The 13,696-nt window shown below is 52.2% G+C and overlaps 1 protein-coding gene across 1 annotated transcript in view; it reads left to right on the top strand.

Moving 5' to 3' along the window:
- The window catches only part of ACACB (acetyl-CoA carboxylase beta), a 113,566-nt gene extending 107,782 nt beyond the window's left edge, over positions 1-5,784 (top strand). The window contains 4 exon segments of the mRNA XM_057745912.1: positions 1,754-1,908; positions 3,718-3,888; positions 4,005-4,141; positions 4,841-5,784. Coding sequence (XP_057601895.1) covers positions 1,754-1,908; positions 3,718-3,888; positions 4,005-4,141; positions 4,841-4,967 — 590 coding nt within the window. The 3' untranslated portion in view covers positions 4,968-5,784.
- The last annotated feature ends 7,912 nt before the right edge of the window (positions 5,785-13,696 follow it).

Raw genomic sequence — 13,696 nt, forward strand, 5'->3', positions numbered from 1 at the left:
ATATATATGGGTCTTGTTTTTGTATCCATTCAGCCAGTCTGTGTCTTCTGGTTGGTGCATTTAGTCCATTTACATTCAAGGTAATTGTCGATATGTATGTTCCTATTACCATTTTCGTAATTGTTTTGTTGTTGTTTTTGTAGGTCCTTTTCTTCTCTTATGTTTCCCGCTTAGAAAAGTTCCTTTAGCATTTGTTGCAGGGCTAGTTTGGTGGTGCTGAATTCTCTTAGCTGTTGCTTGTCTGTAAAGCTTTTGATTTCTCCGTCGAATCTGAATGAGATCCTTGCTGGGTAGAGTATTCTTGGTTGTAGGTTCTTCCCTTTCATCACTTGAAATATATCATGCCACTCCCTTCTGGCTTGCAGAGTTTCTGCTGAGAAATCAGCTGTTACCCTTATGGGAGTTCCCTTGTACGTTACTTGTTGTTTTTCCCTTGTTGCTTTTAATAACATTTCTCTGTCTTTAATTTTTGTCAGTTTGACTACGATGTGTCTTGGTATGTTTCTCCTTGGGTTTATCCTGCCTGGGACTCTCTGCACTTCCTGGACTTGGGTGGCTATTTCCTTTCCCATGTTAGGGAAGTTCTCAACTATAATCTCTTTCAATATTTTCTCAGGTCCTTTCTCTCTCTCTTCTCCTTCTGGGACCCCTATAATGCAAATGTTGGTGCGTTTAACATTGTCCCAGAGGTCTCTTAGGCTGTCTTCAGTTCTTTTCATTCTTTTTTCCTTATTCTTTTCTGCATCAGTGATTTTCACCATTCTGTCTTCCAGGTCACTTATTCGCCCTTCTACCTCAGTTAATCTGCTATTGGTTCCTTCTGGTGTATTTTTCATTTCACTTATTGTGTTGCATATCTCTGTTTGTTTGCTCTTTAATTCTTCTAGGTCTTTGGTAAACTTTTCGATCTTTGCATCCAGTCTTTTTTCAAAGTCCTGGATCATCTTCACCATCATTATTCTGAATTCTTTTTCTGGAAGGGTGCCTATGTCCTCTTCATTTAGTTGTTTTTCTGGGGTTTTATCCTGTCCCTTCATCTGGTACAAAGTCTTCTGCTTTTTCATTTTCTCTATCTTTCTGTGGCTGTGGTTTTCAGTTCCACAAGAGGAAATACTGCTGATACAGCTTGATACTGCTGTCTGCCCTCTTGTGGAGGAAACCGGGTGTAATTATCTTTAAAAGTCCATATTAGGTGTCAGTGTGTTTATAACTGATCTAAGCCATCATAAATTCACAAGATTTATGATGATGGTGATGATGGGTGTATAATTTCTTTGGTTTGGTCTCAGGGTAATGCTGATATCATAGGACCAGTTGGGAAGTGTTTCCTCCTATTTTCTGAGTTTGAATTGGCATTCTTCCTTTAAATTTAATAGCAGGTTTCTAACTACAAATTCATCTTCTTTATTATATATAGGACTGTTCACTTTAATATGTTTCCTCTTAGGTGAGCTTTCATTGTTTGTATATTTCAAGGAATTTGTCTGTTTCATCTAAATTATCAAATTGGCATAGATTTGTTTATAATATTCCCTTATAAGATTTTACCGTATATATTAAAAATGGTAACTGATAGTGTCCTATAAGCGTAGTGGGTCTGATAAAAGGGGACAAATTTAAAGTTGTGTGTTGAATGCTGTCTTGCAAATCTGGATGCATTTTTGAGGCTGCTTGAGCGACTTGACTTTGGGGCACTATCATAGTTAAAGATCAGGCCTGTCTTGCAAACCCTGGTTCTTGCCCTCACCCACAGCAATGTCTGGGCTCACAGACAAGGACCGCAAGGAGCTGGAGGGCCAGCTGAAGGCCCGGGAGGACCTGCTGCTGCCCATCTACCACCAGGTGGCAGTGCAGTTTGCCGACCTCCATGACAAGCCCGCCAGGATGCTGGAGAAGGGCGTCATCTCCGTAAGAACCTGCAGCTCTAGGGTCTGCGTGAATGGCCCTAAGGTCACCTGGTTCCCAACACACAGAGGATATTTTGGCTCAGGGCTTCAGGATGAGTTAGAATCAGCTGGAAAGCTTTATCTATTTTAAATAATGGACTTTTTTTCTTTCTTTCCTTTCTTTTTTTTGTTTTTGGCTGCATTGGGTCTTCATTGCTGCACGCGGGCATTCTCTAGTTGCAGCGAGTGGGGGCTCCTCTTCATTGTGATGCATGGGCTTTTCATTGCGATGGCTTCTCTTGTTGTGAAGCACAAGCTCTAGGCGCACAGGCTTCAGTAGTTGCAACATACAGGCTCAGTAGTTGTAGCTCGCAAGCTCCAGAGTGCAGGCTCAGTAGTTGTGGCGCATGGGCTTAGTTGCTCCGTGGCATGTGGAATCTTCCCAGACCAGGGATCGAACCCATGTCCCCTGCACTGGCAGGTGTATTCTTACCCACTGCGCCATCAGGGAAGTCCCCCTGGGGAGCTTTTTTTAATTTTATTTTTAATTTTATTTATTTATGTATTGGCTGCATTGGGTCTTCGTTGCTGTGTGCAGGCTTTCTCTAGTTGAGCAGAGCAGGGGCTACTCTTTGTTGCGATGTGTGGGCTGCTCATTGCGATGGCTTCTCTTGTTGTAGAGCACGGACTCTAGGCGCACGGGCTTCAGTAGTTGTCGCTCGTGGGCTCTAGAGCACAGATTTAGCAGTTGTGGCGCACAGGCTTAGTTGCTCCGCAGCATGTGGGATCCCCCCATGCCAGGGATTGAACCCGTGTCCCCTGCATTGGCAGGCAGATTCTTAACCACTGCGTCACCAGAGAAGTCCCTGGGGAGCTTTAAAAAAAAATCCTAGTGCCCAGGTGGCTCTCCAGACCAATTCAATCAGAATATGCAGGGTAGGGGGAAGCCAGGCACCAGTATTTTTTTCAGATTGTCAAGAGATTGCGGCAGGTAGCCAAGTTTGGGAATCACTAGTCTAACCTCTGTGTGTTTAGAACCGCTGGGCCAGGTTTGGGAACCATTGTTCCCACCCTGCATTCACTCACCGCTGACCATCAGAACCCTACTCTATTGCCCTGTCCCCAAGAGGACATCCCCAGTCCTGCTACCTCTGTGTCCCGTGCTCCTTCCCACCTTGCCTAAGCCCACTGTACATCTGGTGAGCCCATGTTCTGTGTCTGGAGGTAGAGGTGGGCTCCAGATTGTTTGTTTGTTTTTTAATTAATTAATTGATTGATTTTTGGCTGTGTTGGGTCCTCGTTGCTACGAGCAGGCTTTCTCTAGTTGCAGCAAGCGAGGGCTACTCTTCGTTGCGGTGCACGGGCTTCTCATTGCAGTGGTTTCTCTTGTTACGGGAGCATGGGCTCTAGGCGCATGGGCTTCAGTAGTAGCAGCACGTGGGCTCAGTAGTTGTAGCACGTGGGCTCAGTAGTTGTGGCACGCAGGTTCTAGGGTGAAGGCTCAGTAGTTGTGGCACACGGGCCTAGTTGTTCTGCAGCATGTGGGACCTTCCTGGACCAGGGATTGAACCCGTGTCCCCTGCATTGGCAGGCGGATTCTTAACCACTGTGCCACCAGGGAGGTCCCAAGCAGCATGTTTGTACCTGGGGGGAGGAGGCAGTCTAGAGACCTGGCACTGTCCTGCCTCTGCATCCTCCCCAAGCCCCAGCTTCCTGGCCTGTAAAATGGGAATGGTTACAGAGCCTTCCTCAGAGTAGCGTCGGGCCTATGGCAGCTTCCCAAGTCCCCCTCCATTGTTTCCGGAGGCTCAGGCCTGGGGTTTGTCTGCAGGACATCGTGGATTGGAAGACCGCCCGCACCTTCCTGTACTGGCGCCTGCGCCGCCTGCTGCTGGAGGACCAGGTCAAGCAGGAGGTCCTGCAGGCCTGCTGTGAGCTCAGCCATGTGCACGTCCAGTCCATGCTGCGCCGCTGGTTCGTGGAGTCAGAGGGGGCTGTCAAGGTGGGCCTGGGCCCGAGATGCGCGGGTGGGCCAGCGGGCAGGGGCCGAGGAGGGGTGAGGGTGATCCCCGCCCGGCACAAGGTCCCTCCCTGATGCAGCCTCTGCCCCCTCCCCAGGCCTACCTGTGGGACAACAACCAGATGGTGGTGCAGTGGCTGGAGCAGCACTGGCAGGTGGAGGAGGGGCTGCACTCCACCATCCGAGAGAACATCAAATGCTTGAAGCGAGACTCTGCCCTCAAGAGCATCCGAAGGTGAGTGGCCGCCCTGCGGGCCCACCCACCTCAGATCTGTCAGCCAGTGCCGGAACCGGGATTCGTGTCCAGCCACCTGACCCCAGAGTGGCCACTCGAATCCACCGCATCTCACGGTCCGTGGTCTCAGCCTCGGTGTCGAGGTCCACAGCCCAGCCCCCCAGCAAACAGGCCACCACTCCCCCGAGCCAGGTCTCCTGGCACAGGGTCCTAGGGATGCTATCAGGAGGGTGTGCAACGATTTCAAGTCACCATCCTAGTTGGAATATATAGGGCGCCTGGTCCAAGGTCCAGAGCATGTTTGGTTAAAGAACCCACACTCTGAGCTCCTAGGCCTTAGGCTGCTGGCTCCCATGCTGTATCAGCCTTTCTGGAGAGCTTGCTTGCCACGTCCCCATGGGCTAGGTAGCAGAGCATGTGGGACCCCACTGGGGGATGAAGCTGCGGTTCAGGGGGCGTGTTGTGTCTCGGGTCACACAGCTTGTGACCAGCTTGTTCCTTGAGGCTGTTCCATTTCTCTCCTGCCCCCAAGGACCGTCGCCTCCATGGTGACCGCAGCAGGAAGAGGGTCGGGAGCTCTGGGTGGCCGATGGCCCACCCAGGAATGGGACGGGACCCTGCACAGGGATCTGGGGCTGCCGTGGGGCCCATCGAACTCGGCAGCAGGAATGAGCTCACCCTTCTCTGCCTGCCCTGCAGCCTGGTTCAGGAAAACCCGGAGGTGGCTGCGGACTGCCTGGTGTACGTGTGCCAGCACATCAGCCCGGCCGAGCGGGCCCAGGTCATTCACCTCCTGTCCACCATGGATGGCCCGGCCTCCAGCTGACCCCAGTCCTCCCCGTCACTCGGAGGACCACGAGCAAGGGAAACCACCCCGACCTGCTGGCTGCAGGCCCTCGCCAGGACCTTGGGGGTCTGCTTTTTTAAATTGCTCCAGGGCGGCTGACCCCCGGCTTCCTCCCGTTTCAATAAAAGCCTCAGAAATGCCCCCTTCCAGGCAGAAATCACCTCTTCTCCGTGGTTGGGAAGTCCGTTTTTTTGTCTCTTAAGACATTTTTCTGCTTCCCTGAATTGAACTGAACCTAAACACCCCCGTTTCCAGCCACGTTCTGGTGCCTGCCTGCCGGGATCCGGGTGTTCTTTTAGGTTCATGTTGTATCAGAGCATGGAATCTCATTATTTTGTTATTCCAAGACCAGCTCTTGAGGTACGCATCTCATAGATTTCAGTAGCAGAACAAGCAAAGAAAAATAGAGACCAGATGAGAGAAAACCTACTTTTGTAATGATGCTTATTCAGAGCCTGTCGAGTCACCCCGGAAAGGGTATGAATGATTTTTTATCGAGTATAGCATGGTCTTTTGTTCCCCACGTGGCCCCTCGTGAATCACTAGCAATGTCCCGTTACCAGGCTTCGTTCTCTCACTAGCAGAGAATTTCGTAGCGCTGGGTTCGAGGGCATTGGGAGACTTCTTGCCCGTGGTCCACAGCCCTCTCTGCCTGCCCCTTCCCTCCGAGGAGAAGAGGACGAGCCTTCCCCCAGCACACACACTCCAGCCAGGGCTGGGAGGACAGAGAAGAGAGGGAGGGCCTTCTCCAGACCCACAGCGCAGCTTGCTCCTAGGTGTCACCCCTGTGATTGCCGTCCCCTGCCTCGGAGGGCGCCTTTGGGTCACCTTCGCTCTTTCACCTCTTGCCTCGGTGCCCGTGGTGGGATCTGTCCCCCCAGGGGGCAGAGCTGTTGATCGCCGAAGGTGGACCACGAGGACCACGCTGCTTCGCTCAGGGAGGGCTTTGTGACGCGTCCACCAGCACCCAGCTCTGAAGGCTGCACCGCGTCCGGACCTGCGATCCTGCTGGCCCCGTCCATCTGGCCCTGGGTGCCGGTGATGGCAGCGGCGGAGTTGGCTACCTTCCGCGACGGGCAGTTTGTCTGAGGACACCAGACAGTACACCTGGCCACACTGGGAGGCCAGCGGGGTTGCCCAGGGAAGCCCCTACAAGCTGGGATGCTGGAGGATGTCTGAGGCCATCGGCCAATGACAGCCCTGGCCAGTGAAGGTGGTGTGGGTGCAGTGAAGGGTGGGAGAAAGACAAATTAGCCGTTGTCACGTCCTAAGACGGGTGGGGGTGGGGAAGAGTCCATGCTGCTTTGGGAACCGAATGCTTTCTATGTGGGGGAAGCCCTGCTGGTCTGGGAGTGACGTTAAGTTGTTGACTAGCTGCTACCCAGGCACAGTGGGCAGAGGAACCTACCACAAATTGTGTGAAATAACTTCTTTTTTGAAGGAAGCACTTTGGCCTTGGCTTATTTTCTGGACCAGGGAAGGCAGGCCGCCTCCCTGGGTGATTCCCCAGTGCTCTCCATGCTCCTACAACCACGGAGGTCTTGTGCAAGCCCCCATCTCAGGAGGACAAAGCTCGGATGTGAGTTCCCCTCCCGAAGGCCACCAGGGGAGGGGGGAGCCACGTCATCCTTGCAGCTCAGTTTCAAACATGGACACAAGCTGCTGTCTGCCGGCTGGTGATGCTGAACGGACCTTCCCTGATGAGCTCAACTTTCCTCCTGCGGGAGACAGCACAGCCGCCTCCAGGGAAGGGAGAAAGGATCGGACCACTGAGTGTGGCCAGAGGCCTGGGTGGGCAGCCCGGGTCTAAACTGAACGCTCAGGGTGATGGCCACCTACAGTGCCCTGGCCTCGTCCCCTGCAATCCCATGAGCCTCTGAGCTGGATGCTACCATCCTATCCTCATTTTCATAAACAAGAAAACCTCAGCTCAGAGGTGAGCAGAATTGATGTCCAAGGTCACACAGCTGGTAAGAGGTGGGGCCAGGCTGACCCAGACCCAATCCTACCGTGTTTTGTTTTGTTAATATTTGTTTATTTATTTGGCTGCTCCGGGTCTTAGTTGCAGCACGTGGGATCTAGTTCCCTGACCGGGGATCAAACCCGGGCCCCCCCACCCCTTCATTGGGAGGGTGAAGCCTTAACAGCTGGACCACCAGGGAAGTCCCCCTGCAGTGTTTTATACGTTCCCTAAATGCGTTTCGAGGGTTATAGCAGGAAATGTGAGAACCCGTCTGCATCCCCTCCCCGGCTAATTCAGCCAGTGTCACCATCCGGATCCTCATCAAGAACCTGAGTATCTCGTGCCAGTCCTTATGCCTGGGAGCAAGCTGCCCTCTCTCCTTCCACTCCAGTCTCTCCCTGCCTGGACTGGCAGATCCTGGAGCCCCCTGAACCGCTGGGACGGACCCCGTGTCCCTGCACGAACAGCAGGCTCGTCCACGTCAGGGATGTGAGGTGCCAGGCTCCCCCCACGCTGCTCGAGTCACCCCAGCTTCTGCCCCTTCCTGTAGCTGCCCCACCGGATTCTACTCCTCCGCTCCAGTAGTTAGTGGGCCTTTTCTTCCAGGGTCATTTTTCTCCCTGACATTTTCTTACGAAAATCTTCCCCAGACTCCCCGAAGTTGAATTATTTACAGCGAACATGCAATGACCACCCCCCACACACTCGATGCGCCCATTATTTTCCTGAGCTTGTATTTGCTTTAGCCCCTTTCTGTCCGTCTAGCCCATTCCTCTCTCAGTTTGTGAATCCATCTTCTTTTGACACATTTCAGAGTACATTGCAGACATTCATATGCTGCTCTGGGGTTGTTTTTGCATTTCAAAACCAGCTTTTTTCTCTCAGCCACTTCCTGAGATTTTTTTTTTTTTTTACAGCCAAGGGTGCATTGAGAACTGCAGAGCTGTGTTGAGATGAAGCGGCCAGCTGTGTGGCTGGTGAGGGCATCTCCGGCCTCGCCGTGCACGTGGCCCCAGCCAAGTATTTATGTCAACTATTTATTGAGCATATGCTATGTGCCAAGCACTGTGTTGGGGGCACAGCCGTGAACAAGGCAGCCCACTCCTGCCCTTGGGAGCTGACATCTGGCATCCCCAACAGGTAGAAATTGCAAGTGGTTAACCATAAGGGGTTAGAACTAGTTAAAAGTGTTCAATTCACAAATGCTCAGGATCTGTTGTATTTTTATAAAAATATTTATGTATGTATGGCTGCACCGTGTGGCATGTGGGATCTTAGTTCCCTGACCAGGGATCGAACCCACAGTCCCTGCAAGGGAAGCACAGAATCTTAACCACTGGACCACCAGGGAATTCCCAGGATTTGTCGTATTTTAATGTCTTGTTTCTTTCGGAGTTGGGTTCACGTTTCAGGGTCACTGTGATAGGAAAGCAAGAGAGAAGGGAACTAGGCTCACCCACACAGACCACAGAGAGTCTCCCCAAAGGACCACCACGCTCAGGAAAGGCTGCCTCCCTGTGGTTTCCGCTGGCCCAACCAGTTGGGCAGACCCAGCCTCTTATGGGCATTGCCCGTGCAGCTGATGCCCCAAGCCACGCCGAGACTCTCTGCCAATAGTCTACCCTCTGCCAATAGTCTACCCTCCGCCAATAGTCTACCCTCCATAATGCATCCTCTTTCCAAGATGCCCCTTCCCTGCTCCAAACAACCCTGGGACAAAGTTCTCCCTGATCATATAAGGGCTGGTGTGAGCCAATCCCAGCCCCTTCCTCCCTTCCTTCCTCCCACCCAACGAGCCTGTCATCATCATGCACCAGCCAGACCGAACTGTCCGTTCACCTCTTACTCACTTCCTAGTAAGCACAGACGATTTCTTCTGCCAGAAACACTCTTCCCTCTTGGCCATTGCCTGGCTAACTCCTATTCATCCCTCAAAACCCAATTCAAATGGTGCCTCCTCTGGGCAGCTCTCCCTAACTACCTCTCCAGTGGGTTAGGGATTGTTCCTCTGTGGTCCCACAGCCCCTGTGCTCCCCTTTTGTGCAACATATTTGAAATGTGGATTTGTAAGTGAAATGTATACCTGAGGATCCCTAGGTCCCTCTGGCTGCTGAGTTGAGGAGGGATTTTGGAGATCAGCGTATTGGTAGAGAGGTGGCCCCCTTCTGGAAGGTGAGAGGAGAGCCCGAGTCCAGTGATGTTCTGTATCTCCTGCTACCCTGTCGCGTGTGTAAATATATCTCCGAGCAGCATTGTGTGCAAGAAGCAGGCCAAGAGCCTAGAAGTCATGTTTCATATTTTTTTACTGTGGTAAAATATACGTAACATAAAATTTACCATTTTGAAGTGTACAGTTCAGTAGATTAGGTACATTCACGTTGCTGTGCAACCACCATTGACATCCACTTCCAGGACGTTTTCATCACCTCAGACTGAACCTCTGTCCCCTTTGAACACTAACTCCCCACTTCCGCCCTCCCTCTGCCGCTGGCAACCACTGACGACTGTCTCTATGAACTTGGCTAATCTATGTACCTCATATAAGTAGCATCGTGCAGTATTTGTCTTTTTGTGACTGGCGTATTTCACTTACTATAATACCCTCACGGTTCATCTATGTTGCAGCAGGTGTCAGAATTCCTTTCCTCCTTGAGGCTGAATAATACTCCATTGTGTGTATGGACCACATTTTCTTTATGCATCACCCATCGATGGACACTTGAGTTGCTCCCACCTTTTGGCTACTGTGAATAGTGCTGCTATGAACACAGATGTCAAATATCTGTTCGAGTCTCTACTTTCACTTTTCTTTTGGGCGTATATCCAGAGGGAAACTACTGGATCACGTGGCAATTCCGTGTTTAAGTGTTTGAGGAATGGTCACTGTTTTCCTTGGGGCTGCACCATTTTACATTCCCACCATCAGGGCACCAGGGTTCCGATTTGTTCACATCCTCATTAACACGTGTTGTTTTCTGTTGTTTTCTTAATGGTAGCCATCCTATTGGGTGGAGCCTAGAAGTCATTTTAACTCAAAAGACATGGAAGCTTCTTCCTTGCATCCCTCTGACATCATGGGCAGGATGTGCAGACCCCACCAGCGAGCCTTTAAATTCCCGATTCCGTTGCCTTCCGCTTCCACTGCCCACTCAGCAGCTCCTCCCCTGGTTGCCCTGCCTCCCTTCCTTCCACCAGTGATGTTTCCCATGTTTCAGCTGCCAGCTTGGTCTCTGTCCTGCTAACCCTGGACTTGAGGGGGGGATGGAGAGGGTTCAGCACCCGTCCCCAGAGGAAGAGCAGCGTTGATACGACCAGCGTCATCCAGAGGCACCACCTCATCTCCTGCTTCAGACCTTTCATCCTTCCCCCAGACCTCCACCAGCTGCCCTGCAGGAGCAAACCCTCCACCAGGCAGTGTGCCGCCATGGAAGGGGCCAGGAGATCTGCAGACCCCGGGTTAAACCCCAGCTGCGTAACCTCCGACTTTTATGCTCCTTTTTAAACCGGCAAGCAGACAGTGTCCCCTGAGCCCTCTGGGACTGACCATTGACCGTGGGGAAGCAGGGTGCCGTGGGCATCCCATCTCTACCCCTTGTAATCACAGGTAAGCTGCTCGGCTGCTCTGAGCCTTGTTTCTTCTTCTGTACAATGGGGGTGTGTGTGTTTTCTACAGCTGCTGTAACAATTAGTACCAACACAGTGGCTTTAAAAAAAAACCACAAATTTATTCTCTTAGAGTTCTGGAGGTCAGGAGTCCGAAATAGGTCTCGCTGGGCTAAAATTAGGGTGCTGGCAGGGCTGCAGTCCTCCTGAAGCTCTAAGGGAGAATCTGTCTTCTTGCCTTTTGAAGCTTCTAGAGACTTTGTTCATTTTTGGAGCTGACATTGGCTTCCCTCTTTTACTTTAAGGAGATGGTGATTACATTGGGCCCTCCTAGGTAATCCAGGACGCTCTGCCTAGCTTAAGGGCAGCTGATGAGAAACAGTCATTCCACCTGCTACCTGAACGTCACAGGTGCTGGGGATTAGGATGTGGCCGCCTTTAGGAGCCATTGTTCTGCCCACCACAGGGACTGACAGCTTTACATGGGGAGTAGCAGGGAAAAATAAGATACACTGTGTCATGGTGCACTCCTAGCGTGGAGTAAGCCCCCTCTACTCCTTAGCCGGTGGTGTTGCTCTTTTTGTTGTTAGACTGTGGGTGATTTCTCATGGATGGGGAAGAAAAGCTGCGTGATTACAATCTGAGACTCAGTTTTCTCATCTGGGAAATGGGACCGTCTCACTGGCTGGGTGGCCAGTTGTGCTGTTTCAGGGAGATGATGCCAGGGGAGTGTTTAACTCCATGACGCACGCGGCAGGTCCTCAAAGGGTGGCAATGAGTATGTTTCACCTATTAGTTGGCCAGCTGCAGAGAAACCCTCAAGCCTCATTCCTCCATATCTCCTCCATGCCTTCTTCCGGCATCAGTGTGGTCCCTGCACAGGTGGGGTTCTGGCTGTGACTGGGGCTCTTGCCCAGAGCCCATGACCCTGTGACTTTGGCATTTTTGCCTTGACTCTGTACATACTGGCCCCACTTGCCTGTGGTAAGGAATGGATGTCAGACTCCAGAAAGGGCTCTCTGGCCTTCTCCACGTGGTGACCCAGTCACTCAGGCTCCATCCGCCCAGCTCAGCACCCCAGAAGGAGGGCACCCCTGCATCTCAGAGCTTCTACAAAACCCCCAGGCGATACTCATTGGCTGTGACCAATATGGCCTGAATCACTTGCCCCCCAGTCAATCACCGGGGGTGCCTGGGGCCTGTGATGCTCTCATCGGTCAGGGCTGAGTCACAGGGCCACCCTGGAACCAAGCCGAGGAATAGGGGCACTTGGGAGTGAAATGAGGGAGAGAAACCAGGCCACGGCAACACTCCCTCCCTGCCACCTGCCTGTTCTCCACTCGGGGGGGGGGGCCCCATTCAGCACGTCCCGAAACCACCCACAGCCCCATCATCCCCTGCGTTCCCTGTTCACTACTTGCTAATTGTCGCATGTGTGTGAATCTGGTCTTCCCAGTGAGGTAGCAAGCCCCTTCCTGGGTGGGCTTAAGAGTCAGACCAACTCCTAATTAATATGCCCTTTTGCTGTTATCTTGGGTGGCCAGTCACCTCCATTAGTCCTCTGAGCCTCAGTTTCTCCATCTGCAAAACAGTTTCAGTAACTAATAAGAGACACCTTCTAGGGTTGTAGGGAGGGTCAAAATGAGCTAATTTACAGCCGTGACTGGCACAGGGTCTGGTGCTGAAAAGGCTGCCTCCTCCAACCTCGCTGCCTTCTCTGACCCCGGATGGACACCAGAGAGGCAGCTCCGAGGAGCACCGCTGAGCTCTGGCTCCGGTGCCTGGAGTCCCACCTCTTCACTGGACCCGAGTCCTACCCAGCCTCTCTGAGCCTCGCCCTCTGAGCAATAAGCAGGGTTCACATCCCTGCCTGAGCGAATGCCCATCCAGAGTCTGGCATTGCAGGACGGTGACTGGCGGCTGGGCTAACTTTACCAACAATGAGAAAGTCCCCCCAGTATCTGTCATGACGGGAACCTGGCATCAGAAGACCTGGGTTCAGTGTTCCCTCTTTGGGTCTCGGTTTTCCCGTCTGTAAGGGGGGAGTCTCTGCTGTGAGGGGCGAGTGGCACTATTGTCCTTTACCTCTCCCTCCCCCATCCACCCCCCACCCCCACCCCCGAGCCACAGAGCTGTGTTCAGCCTTTATTGACAGAAGACAGTTCTCCAACACTAAGGTACACAGTCCTGGCATCGCCCGAACACAACCTGCATTAACTCAAACATCTTAACTTATTGGGGGGAGGGGTGGTCACGTCACACAAAGCAGCTGAGTGGTGCCGGTCAGACGGGCAGCGCTGAGCTGTGTGTAATGATGGTGATGCTCGGTGGAAAGTTCCAGAATTAGGAAGAAGTTAGAGACAGTCCTTCGAGACAGGCCTGAACACCAAGCCTCCCGGGTGGCTGGCAGACCTGTGAACTAATCAGAAAATTCTGGCTCTAGGGTTCGGGAACTCCCAGACATAGGAACCCAACATCCAGTTGGTCAAGCGAGGACAGCGGTATAAGCTGCTGCTGTAGGTTCTCGTCTCAGGCTTAGCTGGACGATCCCGGGCTACCACCTCTTTGCCCAGCCCACTCGCCTGGGTCCCCTCTAACCCAACTGTCTGCAGAACCTGCCACCTGGAAAGTCAGTAATCGGCAACAAGAGGGAGAAAGAAAAATACAAAAGCTCACGGGGCAATGAGACAGGCCAACAAGTGCCCATAAATACTCTGCATTACGGCTTCGACAGCCCCACTCACTATGTGGGTCGAGCTTTATCCGGTTCACAGTTTACTTTCTTTCCGACAGGGGTGTCTTCAGTTCCAGTACAAAAAGCCCTCCCGCCATTCCTCCCATTCCCATCCTAACTTGAAGCCCCCAGAGCTCCAGACTAGGGTGTCTCCCTTCTTAGGTGCACATGGCAAGAGATTCGAATTATGACTGAATAGTTAGAAAAATATCTGGTCTCTAATTTTACAAAGTAGGATGTTTCACAGCATCAAAAGTGCTTGCTTGTTCTAAAAAGCAGCCCAAGGCTGCAGAGGGCTCAAGAGCCAGTTGGAGACATGATGCACGGATAATTCAGGAGTTAGCATTGCCGGGCTGCAGGGAGGGACCACGGAGTCTCATTCCAGGGGCCACGGGCTGGATTTGAAGA

Source organism: Hippopotamus amphibius, chromosome 8, assembly GCF_030028045.1.
Source record: "Hippopotamus amphibius kiboko isolate mHipAmp2 chromosome 8, mHipAmp2.hap2, whole genome shotgun sequence".
NCBI lineage: Eukaryota > Metazoa > Chordata > Mammalia > Artiodactyla > Hippopotamidae > Hippopotamus > Hippopotamus amphibius.